The following is a 12710-nucleotide window of genomic DNA, read 5'->3' on the forward strand; positions in this document are numbered from 1 at the left end:
GTTCAGACTGTCCCTCTATCACCCACCATTACACCATTACATTTGTACTTTGAATAAGGAATGCAGATTTGATTCAAACAATATTCACGGTCGAATATCTTTATTAATTTTAGTTCCTCGCGACTCTTTTTGAGTGAGTGTTGGTGTTTAACGCCAATTCAGCCCATTTGTCTATTAAAATAATTTTGAAAAACTAGACACATGTGGAAATTCTGAAAATTGATCTTCATGCATATATTTCGTTTCTTTTATGCATTTTGACTTATAAGTATTTTTATATGTTTAGCTATTTTCTTACCTTCAGTTTCATTTTCTGGATGGATTTATGAGATTTGACCCTCGGAAAACCATTACTGCCCCAGGAACCTCATGAGTAGTTGTCTTATGTCATGTTGGAGAATAAGGTGTTAATGGCAGATCCTTGATTCATTCTACTAAATTCATTCACAACGTTCAGACTCGGGACGATTTAGAACTTTACATATTTTGCCTACACCTGTTGAAGACTGTATGTTGCTCTCTAGATGTTTTTCGTCATTCGATGATTTGTGTCGTTGGGTAGCTGTTTCAATGACGTATACCCGACATCTTCTTTTATTCATAGTCGCGATCAAAAGGTAAGCATTGCATTGCAATTTGAAGTTCATTTATGTATTTTTCAATAGTTTTTATCTGTAATAATAGAATTATATAGATGTTAACATGTTATAGTTAATTTTATTGACCATTACCAAATCTATAATAAATATCCTGCAGAAAAATTGTATTTGCAAATTTTTAAAAATATATTCTTGAAGCCATTCGAAAGCCCCAAAAAATACTGTTATGTTAGAATTATGTAGACTTTCTTTGTGTTTCAATATTGTGAAAGCTATGGTTAACCATAATTATCGATTAAAGAAAAATCAGTTAATATATCAACTGCAAGAAAGTGTTTTTCAAGAATTAAAATAACTATCTGATACCAGAAAGCCTTCATGGTGTGATGCTTTTCATGTTGTATTAAAATAACATTTTCTGCAAACCTAGGGAACAAGCAAAACCTAGATGTAAATATTAAGTTTGTTATAAATGGGAACATGAATTACAAATGCATGCTGGTAGTAAACTATGTACTTATGTACTGTTTTAAAGTAACTTTGGCTGTCAGAAATATTTATATAAAATTCAGTGCTGATATAAAAAAAAATACAGTATTGCGTGTGTCATCAGCACACAGTCAAGATTAAAAAGGGAAGTTGCGTGGTAATCCTCGACACGAAGGTCATGTCCCAGATATTCAATCTCTGAAGTTAAAGATGAATTACATTTTCTTCTGAATTACACTTCACCCACAAAGTAATGAGAGAAGCCTACTATTACTGTGTGCTAGGGAATATTGTGCAAACTGCGATAAGTTGACTTCCAAGGATCGGTTTATTTGGTTAATGAATAATGAAAATAAAGATATCGTTTTTTAAGCTGAATGCTGTATGCTTTAATGAAGAAAAAAAAATGAAAAATCCAGATAATTTATCCCATTTTCTTAATTATATTTTTTTTGTGATTTATCCTCAGAGAATTGGGACAAAATGTGCCATATGCTGCATCGTCATAATTTTTTTCCAAATCAAGATAAATTTTGCACCAAATTTTAACAATACACATAAAAATTTCATTTGAGCACTTGCCCTTGACGAATCTTGCATTTGGATGACTGTTTAATATTCTTTTTCATTTGCATCAGTCACGAGGAGGACTGAAATGGGGGTTATGGTTTTTTCCTAAAAAAATATTCTGATCCTCAATTTGATGAAAAAAGGTATTGTGGTCAAGCAGACGACAAAAAATGTTACTTTTTCCATTATAAACTTTATCTCTCCATGCACGCAAGCAAACTCGAACCATCAAAATATCATATAACAATCAGTGATTGTACAAGTAATACTTTCCTTTCAAAATATTTATAACTGTAAAAACACGATAGTAACACTGAGCACAAATATAGCCAATTCATTACCTTCCAACTGTTGCTGTCAACATAGTTTTTACTTCACGCTATAGTATCCATTTCCTGATATTTGTTTTCCAATAATTTTAAATCATTCTTGGGTGACATTATCTTTCAATTTCAACTTTTTTATGGCCTTGAAATGTGTTTTTTTTTTTTTTTTTTTTTTTAATCTTAAACTCAATAATAATAATAAGCAAACAAAACCAAATAATATAAGAATAAGGATATGTGACACGATTACCAACAAGACAACTATTCATTAATGACCAAATTGAGAGTGTAAATAACTATAGAGCACAGTTCGGTATTCAACAATGAGCAAACTCCATACCTTGTAGCAAGCTTAATTTAAAAGTCCCGGCATTACAAAATGTTAAAACTCAATAAGAGAAATTCAACGGCTAGACAACGAACTGTTTACTAGGGTGATAAAACAAATTTTGCGGCTGACGAAAAATAAATTGTTAACTGCTTGTGCACGTCCTGAGGGAAATAGTTCATGCAAATTCAGGCGGAATTCAAATTAAGGTTGACTATTTTGGTCAGCCACTGAACTGAATCAAATTTTAGCAGATATATTTAGAGATTCTTGGGATGATTATATTTTTTTTTGGTGTTTTTATCGGGTGAAAATTATAAAATGTTGTTAATGTATCATTTTCTAGGGATTTCGAAAATCCCGTCAAGAAATCGTAAAACAATTTTAAGGATCAGTGATCAGTTTCTCAAAAAATCTCACGACTAAAGTTGATCGCAAGTATACTGAATTGTTCATGAATTACGATCAACTTTAGTCGTCAGATTTTTTGTGAAACTGATCACTGACAAAATTGCATCGTTGGAATCAGACACAGCGCTTATTGTATATATAAAAATATTTCTATTTATTGCACTTCTCGGTATATTGCATATATAATGGGCTTACACATATTCAGTTAGCTATGTACATACTAGTACATATCATGATGTACAATCCAGAGAGGATAATGCCTCAAAGGTGTAATTTATATGTTAATGAACAACGGCAGTGCAAACGATGACCATTTGAGTCATGATAAAATTGATAAAAAGAAGCTTTAAAGTAAGAATTATAGTAAGAAATATGATTTAAGAATAATTAGGGATGCTGACTGAAAATATTGATGAAACAGTGTATCTGTGGTTACTCTGATTTTACTTAAACATATTTCCTGACTGTACTAATTCAGGCTATCTGGAGCATGTGCCTTTACTGTTATTTATGTATTTCTACTTACTCTGAGGAGTCGGTGTTTGTTGGTTGGTGTGGTCTTTTATAGTGTTCAATATTTTTGGTAATTCCAAGTATTCTTTTATGCATTACTATGACAGAGAAAGCATGATTGATTTTTTTAACAGGTTCATCATTTTAAAAATGATGTTTCATTTCAGGAAAAAACTTTCGATAGTCACATCCTCTCTTTCACAGAATTGATAGTGTAAAATTTGTCAACTGCTTTCCACTCCTTTTGAAAATTATGTTGAAACATCAAGACTACTTCTGCAATATTGAACAAATGATGATAGTTAGTGTAAATTGATTAAAATTTCATGAAAATATATTCATTTTTTGCCATAGCGTTGTCAGTTTTTTTTCGAATTATGGGTGTGAATGTCCCTTTGGTATCTTTTGCCTCTCTTTTAGACAATTTTTTAACAAAAGATGTTTTTAATATATTAAACTACAGCTTGATTATCCTGACTTTCTGTCAGAATCAGACTTGTTGTTTTCAACGCGTAACTGTCGTTTTTCTGTCGCTTCTTGTTGCATTATATAAAAACCCAATGATATGATGGAAAAGGCTTTTAATTGTAAAATCTTTGAATGTAACAGTTATTCAATCAGACCATAGTAATTTGTTGCTATTATAAATATTTAAACGCCAGATTTATGCTATGTAAATCAATTTAAGGAAAGGAAAATAAACATTTTGTCATTTTTTAACTTATGTAACAACATCTGAGTCCCTGTTAGTTAGCATTGCCTTAATAGCATTTAGTTTCGCTACTTGTACTGAAAGCCATTGTTGGACTGTCTTCCTGCTGCAGAGCAATTAAATGAGGAAATAAAAAACGGCTAAACCAACAACCCCAAAATATATATAGTAAAGGCCAACGATACTATCTAATCCAAGCGACCGTGCAGAACCAGTTCTATTTGAACTTGTACAATCATCAGACAGAGACCACCATTGTTTAAACCATTTTTCAATTACTACTGCTTCATTCATCTTCAGTATTCTATATCAAAAAGAGAGAAAAGAAGAAGCTTTTAACAACAGTGCATTAATAATGGCGCTGCAATGAATTTAAACCGCAGATTTAATTTCATGAATGGACATATTAGAATCATAGAAACGTTTGTTTGTAGTGCTCATAGTATGAATGAAAGAAGATTTGAAATATACATCAGTGAGACAGCAACTAAATGACAAACATAACGAGAAGACATATAGAGATCAGCATAAGGGCTTCCAAAATATACAAGTGCTTAATAGCTTTAAATCTCACAAGTTTAAAAATGTTGTGAGTAGATATAGTATTCGTTTTTTTTTGGTCAAGTTTTCAATAAAAATGATAATTACAAACTTGTACAACAGGTAACTTACGCAAGATTAAATGCATTCAAATAAGTTGAGTTTTATTCGAGAACAAAGCCAAACCCTGCATTGTTGAACTTTTCGTCCGCCATGGCGTATGTCTGACAATCTTGTAACATGATGTATTCCAGTTGTGAAAAGTCCGACATGAATGCATACTCATTGGTACGCACGTAGCTCAGTGTGGTATCTATGTCTTTACCTATTGGCATACCAGACATTTAAGTCCATATCTGTCTGTATACCGACGATTTAGAAGTCTGTGAACATATAAATACCAAATATTGATATAAACATTAGATGTGATATGAATGCCAATGAGACAGCTATCCACCAGAGTTCAAATGAAGTGGATGTAAGAATACAGCTAAGAAAGTCTTTCGTGGTTAGATAATTCATTTCGATAGAATAAAACAATATCATCAGTAATCCACAATTAAAAAGTTCCGATTCGTACAATTATCCTAAATACTTAATATAATTATTTTACTGTTTATGAGAAATTAGTCTTTGGTAGATTGTCCTTCTTTCTCGTCTATCAGTAAAAGAACAATTACTGACATACAAGCATGTTTCGATAGTTTAAACATGGATATCTGCTTTTCAGAGTTGCCGCCCCTAGCACAAATACAGTTTGGGTTACTTGTATTCTCCAGACTAAGGTAATACTTTAGATAAGATCGGGATAAAATCTCTTACAGACGTTATAAATGAACGTTCTTTTTTACTTGAGAAAATTTCAAATGTATAATATCATGAACTGTGTGCGAACGTTTTTAGTCTCAAGGTTTTAGTTTTTATGTCTTTTAAGGACGACATATAGATTTCAAATAATTTATGAATATGAACTTGTTACTGTAATCAACTTTTACAAAATAGCCAATGTATTATGTTATTTTAGCACTAATGTAATTATTAGACTTTTAAACATTTGCAAGTATCTTGTATCATGTTTTACTACAATCATATAATGTTGATTTTAAATACTATGTTTTGATGACACAGGTGTCAGTACCCCGCTGACGCTTGCCCCCGTTGTAAAGGGGTAGTTTCACAATGAAATATATATATGTATACAGCAATTGACGCAATTGATAATTATTAGTTTAATTATAAAAAAAAAACACTGAAATATATATAGATAAAAAGACTACAATTGATATGATTTAGTTTTGTATATGCTTTAATTACCTTTTTACATTACTGTATTTACAAAAAATATTGAAGATATTCTTTCAAATTTTCAGTAGTGTAGGTTGCTTATTATCAGTACAAAACGGAAGAGTTTATATAAATAGTGTTTGTCTATTTAAATCTGAATATCAATTAAATTCAGTACAATTTCGTTTCCACCGGATAAAGGTACCCCGAAGCGGTGGGAAAAAAACAAATGTTAATTCAGGTAAGGTCAAATTCTTCTTATTTTCATTATTTTCTAAGTTTTGCTGACAAGTAAAGTTGTGTGATAGTGATTCCTAATAATGTAGCTACTATTTAGGACTGATCCTTTATTGGCTTTCTCTCTCGCCAAATCCTCAGAATCGGATAAGGGGTACCTGTTCAACGAAGCATGTGAAGAGTTCAAACTTTTTAAAACACATTTATCCTTCAACTATTCATTTTACGTTTTTGAAGAACAAAGGTATATCATATTTAAGCTTGAACAACACTGTATTTTGAAATAAACTATTATTTTTACTAAGATATTCATGTAAATAACGCGGACAAATAGTACGGCGAATAGTGGCGAATAGTTGTTTACTGTATGGGGATAAGAATAGGGGCTTTTTGCTATCATTTTGTCTTTGCTGCGGGGTACCTATATCCGATGGTGATGCTTCACAGTGAACATGTACCTTAAACAAGGTATGAAGATTTGATCCGGAAAATATAAAGGGTCGAATGTCTTTATGATTCGCAAGTTCCTCGAGACTATTGATAGGTGATTCGATGATTGTCACAGTCACATAGGCAGCAAGATTGGCTGTGTATGTCGCTAACATCGTCGTCGTTAATCTCCTCCTAAAAATGATCAAAAGTTCAAATATATCATAACAGTACAACCCCCCACCCCCCCCCCCCCCATTCGTATTCCCGAATATGACTGTTATACTGAATGTGAATTTGCATTGCTGTGCGGCGTGTCTCGGTGTTTTGTACAGCCAACATTAATGGATTTATTTTGATGTTTCTGTTATGGTTTCGGTTGGATAATCTGTTATGTCTTATCGTTTGTAGTCCAAATCGTTATAAAATTGCCTTTCCATACCATCATTGTCATGAAAATTGTTTGGACGAATATTGTGAAAATAATTGTATAAAGTTCGAGATTGCATGTTAGTTACGTAAGCGCGTCACTGTTTTTGATATCCTGTGGTATTTTTCGTTGATGGAATATGTTCGTTGTTGTTGCATGTTGTGTCGACTATTATATTATTTGTTTGTGCGTTTATCTGTTATGAATGTTCTTGCGTGTGTTTGTGCTGTATTTCTGTCACGTACTGTTTTAGCGATATTTTTTAACATTGTCATAAAGCGATGAAACCAGGTTCAACCCACCATTTTTTCTTAAAATGTCCTGTACCAAGTCAGGAATATGGTAGTTGTTATCAAATAGTTCGTTTCTATGTGTGTTGGCGTTTGTTTTTGTTGCACTTCGGTGTTCCTGTTGTTCCTTTGTTTTCCTCTTTTTTGGTTTGTAACCCGGATTTGTTTTTTCTCAATCGATTTATGACTTTTGAACACCGGTATACTACTGTTGCCTTTATTTATCAATATGAACATATTTCTTTAAAACATATTATATCACATAAGGTATTGGCTATATGTATTTGCAGGTAAACTACATAATATCAAACAATTTAGGAGGAGCTATGGTATGGGCCATTGATTGATCTTGATGATTTTAATGGTATTTGCGGAAATAGTACCTACCCATTAACTAGTAAAATGAAAAATATGTTCAACGCCTCTTCTCAGGAATCTATTTCAACACCAATATCAACAACTGAAGATATAACTACTAGTAAAAAATCTGATGACATTAATAAAGAAACCACTTATACATCTACAGAAAGTATTTCCAATGACATATTCTCAACTAAAGATATTACAACAACTCAAGCATCTATTAAAAGTGATAAACCAACCAGTCCTTCAACCCAAGAACCCATCTTAACGAGAGAATCAACAACTTATGATACCCTTACTGATAGCAATACACGCAGACAAACAGCAGACACAACAAGCTATAAGTCACATACAAATATGGAGTCAGCAGATACACTCGAATTAACAACGTTAGCAAGTAAGCCAACCGTTCAACCTTCAATGCCTGTTTCAAATCTTTCCACTCATATAGAAAATGATATTACAGAGATTACACCGTCGACAAACACATCTACAGAACATTCCAGTAAAATACTGAAAGAAACTACAAATACCTACAGTCCTGTTTCAATAAGTAATCAAAAAGAAACATCCGGAACATCTTCAATGCAAACTGGTTTACTATTTTCTACTGTGAAGACATCGACAGAGACATCACATTCAACAGTCCCAGAATTAACCACAAAGTCAGAATCGATCTCCTTGACAGAAACTGACTTTACAGCTGTTACTTTATCATCAACAACATCTAAGATACCAGATTCACAAGGATATTCACTAGGTTTTTATACACTGTTATGATAAAAATGAATAGCTGTTCTGTAAATCTGTTTTGAACACACACAACGAGAGAGAGAGAGAGAGAGAGAGAGAGAGAGAGAGAGAGAGAGAGAGAGAGAGAGAGAGAGTACACGAACTTTAAACGGAGATAGACAGGACAAAAACTCATTAAAATACCAAGAAAACAAACAAACAAACAAACAAACCAGGGATAAACCAAGGTGAAATGTGTTGCTTAGATAAATTAAAATATAAAAATCTTTAATCGGAAAATTTAGATTACATCCGACCCACGCATTTTGATAAAAAAAAAGTCATCGAAGTTTGGTAAAATAAGTTTACATAGCTAGAAGCAGTTTTTTTTGTAAGATAACAAAACAAGTCAGCTGTGGCGTGTGTTATACGATATTTATTTATAGCTGAACAATTGAACCAGTGTACAAAATAAAAACAGTAGGATTAGCTAGATTGAACCGCCTCCCAAAAAAAACCCCCACAAAAAACACACAATCGAATGTCAGACAATTATTTATTCAAAACGGTATATACTCATGTACGCCGGCTCATGTCAGCTTGAAACACTGAACAATATAGTCTATTAGGAGGAACGTTCTAAAATGTTTGCGGCATCAGGTTATTTGAAAGCGTTAGCTGATTCCATTTATTGAATTTGAATATAATTGGATCACATGTATTATGTGTGAACGATAACACAAGAGTAGATAGAATGAACTCGATAGTGTTATAAAGACGTTATGCAGGAAAATCAACTCCTGTTGCGTATCATATAGCAACAAGTGTCAAACTGAAGAAGAAATATGACAGCCAGATGACATTAGACATGTGTGATTTGTTGAGAACCTTGGACAGTATACAGCCCAACCAAGTTTGTGATGATGACTCACAAACTATTAAAAAGTAAAATCACAAAAATACTGAACTCCGAGGAAAATTCAATCGGAAAGTCCCTAATCACATGGCAAAATCAAATGACAAAACACATCAAACGAATGGACAACAACTGTCATATTCCTGACTTGGTACAGGCATTTTCAAATGTAGAAAATGGTGGATTGAACCTGGTTTTATAGCGCTAAACCTCTCACTTGTACGACAGTCTTATCAAATTTCGTTATATTTACAACGATGCGTGAACAAAACAGACATTATAAATAAAATAGTCAAAATATGGGTACAGCAGTCATCACTGTGTTACAATATCAAAACAAACAATTATTTACAAAAAAAGCACAAAAGCATCTATCAAATTAAGACCCACATTCATTGCTTCGCGTGTCTGACGTCAGAAAATGTAAACGTGTTATTCGAAAATCCTTCAGTATATAACATGTTATTGTGTTCTTTTAATTTATCTTTGTATATGGTCATTTTTTGTATTTTGTCTTTTATTTTTGCTTATGTGCTTTTTCTATAGAGTGTTTACATGACATTTTGTTTTTCTTTGTTGACATAGTTATTTGTTTTTATAGTGATTAAGATTATATCACAATGTTGACTATTGAACCTCATTTTTGACATTTTTACCTATTATGTTTGTTTGTTTTGCTCACACATTGTTGTCAATATAATGGAATTCTATGCGACTGTCAAACAAGTGAGAGGTTTAGCTAGCTATAAAACCAGGTTTGATCCACCATTTTCTTCAAAAGGAAATGCCTGTACCAAGTCAGGAATATGACAGTTGTTTTCAACGTTTGATGTGTTTGATAAAAGAATAAGTGATTAAAACTAATATTTTATGATCTTCACAACAGTTTACTGTTTCCGAAAATGATTGATTAATTCACAAAAGCAAAATTCGTATAGTTGTCTCATCGGAAATCATACCACATCTCCTTATACTTATATTAATAGAAAAATAATTTGAGTCATTTATACATTTCAGATGCAGAGAAGGATTTAGACAACACATATATTATTATAATTGTTTTGTCGGTGGCCCTGTTCTTATCTTTTCTATGTAATGTAGTTCAATATATGTGTTCACGAAAAGATGACGACAACGAGAACTGCTCCTGCTTCCGAAATCACAAACAGACTTTTCAGATGTCGCATCTATGACCCGAGATATTCAGGCGATGTATTTTAATATCATACGGCTAAATTCTATTCTCTATCTTTTTTTCTTAGATCTTTTTTTTTTTTTTTTAAATCTGTACCATAGGAGATTTTATGTATAACCAGGTGCAGTGGACATATAGGCTCTTTCATTAACAATAAAAAAAAAATAAGTCGTTTCCTTTACCACTTCAGAAGCCAATGAAATACTAAGAATATGTGTCACCCACTGCTTTCGTTTCACCATGTTCCCTGTCTGTAATCTAAGATTTTTTTTGCCACTCACCATCGGCGTTGCTTTTGATTTGTCTGATTCTTCTATTGTCATCGAGATTTCGTTTAGTGATATTATTTATCGACAATCAAAGAAAGCAATGTCAACGCGTTCTTACTTTTAAATTTTCATTTTTGTAATATTTTGTTAAGTTTTTTCAACCAATTATGTTGTATTTGTTTGAATACAACAATACTTGCAAGTCTGACAGTCAAACACATTGAAATTCAGACATTTTCATCAATAAATCATAATTAATATGCATTACAGTAAACAACTTTGCGCGTGCAAGTAATTGCTGTTAAGAACAGTTTGCAGTCTGATGTCGTTATACAATGATATTCAGTGTTTAAATAGAAATGTTTCTAATTACACAATTAACTGATTCTGTTATTAATCACTTATGATTTTACTTTATTCCTCTAGTTACCATAGTCTAGCTTTGATAATACCGTTAACAAAATATTTAGGTAAGTTTTTTAACATTTACATAATGCGGGAGTCGTGAATGCTTAATTTCTCCTGTGATTTAAAAAAAAATCATAAAAGACACCAAGATTTGGTATGCCTCTCCAATTTCGTCAAAACAAGATTAACCAGTGACGATAGAATCAAATCAAATAGAAGATCAAATCCAATGCGTAGTTGAAAACATATAAAACCAAAATGTCCAGAAGATCTGCAAAATACGGCTACGGTTTTTCGTGCCTGGGGGTATAAAACAACATTGCACAAAACTGCAAACATATATTGATGCCACTGCTGAATGTGAGGCTGATTATCCTTCCATCCTGGCAAATGAGCTGTTCTAACTATTACACAGACAAACAATTCATTTAGGCATCATACCATCCTGCATAACTATACTTTGGAACCTATTAAATCAGCAAAATATCTCGGTGTTACCTTAGAGTCAAATTTTAAATGGAATAATCACTACGATAATATCACATCAAGTGGAACAAATATATTTACTTCCTGCAGAGAAACCCAAAAGCATCAAACAGCAACATTAAATCACGTGCATATCAGTACACAGTGAGACCACATCTGCGGTTTATGGGATCCTCATACAAGAGAATATAACTAGAAATGGAGCAGAGGCGAGCTGCCCGTTATTTATGTAACATATATCTTTAACTAAAGTGACAGTAGTTTACTGATGTTCAAATTTCGTAACTCTGTTAGAAAGAGAAAAATCAAAGGAACAAACAAAAACCGATGAACTCCTAAAAGAGCGAGACGGGTGAGTCGACAGGGTAAGCGTTTTCTGCTATGTATGCATCACTCGTCATGTAAATTCACCCTCAGTCAAAAAGGGGCGAAGGATACAAAAGGGACATTCAAACTCATAAGTCGAAAATCAGCTGACAACGCCATGGCTAAAAAAGAAAAAGACAAACAACAGTACATAAAACATAACATAGAAAACCAAAGACTGAGCAACACGAACCCCATCAAAAACTGGGGGTGATTTCATGTGCTTCAGAAGGGTACGCAGATCCTGCTCCACATGTGGCACCTGTTGTGTTGCTCATGTTAGTACAAACCAGGTGATAATTCTAATCCGGTAGGTCACATTCAGGGAAAAGGGGACGGGATTGTATTTACGACAATTGGAACATATCAAAATGTCACAATCAGGAAAAGGACACATAACAGTAGTGTTACATCAAAGATAAACACCAGGCTGATTAAATTCCTTAAAGTCGTTTGTCGCTAGTCCTCAAGCCAACAAATACGAGAATAAGAAAAACACATAACCAAATATTCCAGACAATTTCTAACTGATGCAACAGATCGTAGTCTTCAATAACATGAAGTTGAAACTATATCTGAAGAAGAAGCAAAAACCGCAATATTTTCCCGACCTTATGGAGCACCTGTGGTCATCATCATAATTGCAAGGGGTTCGATATACCATTAGCTTTTTTTTATATTGTTTCTTTTATTTCAAATATCTGCGTTTTAAGTAAGTAATTGTCTTTCATCATGGTGTTAATTTGCTATAACCATTTATTGTATTCTTGTATTTCATTTTTGTTTATGTGCTTTGTCTATAGAGTGTCTTCATTTC

General features: G+C 32.8%; 2 protein-coding genes across 3 annotated transcripts in view; one reads left to right on the forward strand and one right to left on the reverse strand.

Annotated features, from left to right (window-relative positions):
* The window catches only part of LOC127707552 (perlucin-like protein), a 204840-nt gene that overhangs the window by 43199 nt on the left and 148931 nt on the right, over positions 1-12710 (forward strand). The window lies entirely within an intron of this gene.
* Positions 1-12710, reverse strand: part of LOC127709646 (glutamate receptor 3-like) — a 73697-nt gene that overhangs the window by 15461 nt on the left and 45526 nt on the right. The window contains exon 7 of the mRNA XM_052215253.1: positions 4134-4174. Within this exon, the coding sequence (XP_052071213.1) occupies positions 4134-4174 (41 nt within the window). The remainder of the gene's footprint in view (positions 1-4133; positions 4175-12710) is intronic.

This window comes from Mytilus californianus, unplaced genomic scaffold (genome assembly GCF_021869535.1).
Source record: "Mytilus californianus isolate M0D057914Y unplaced genomic scaffold, xbMytCali1.0.p SCAF_7, whole genome shotgun sequence".
Lineage (NCBI taxonomy): Eukaryota > Metazoa > Mollusca > Bivalvia > Mytilida > Mytilidae > Mytilus > Mytilus californianus.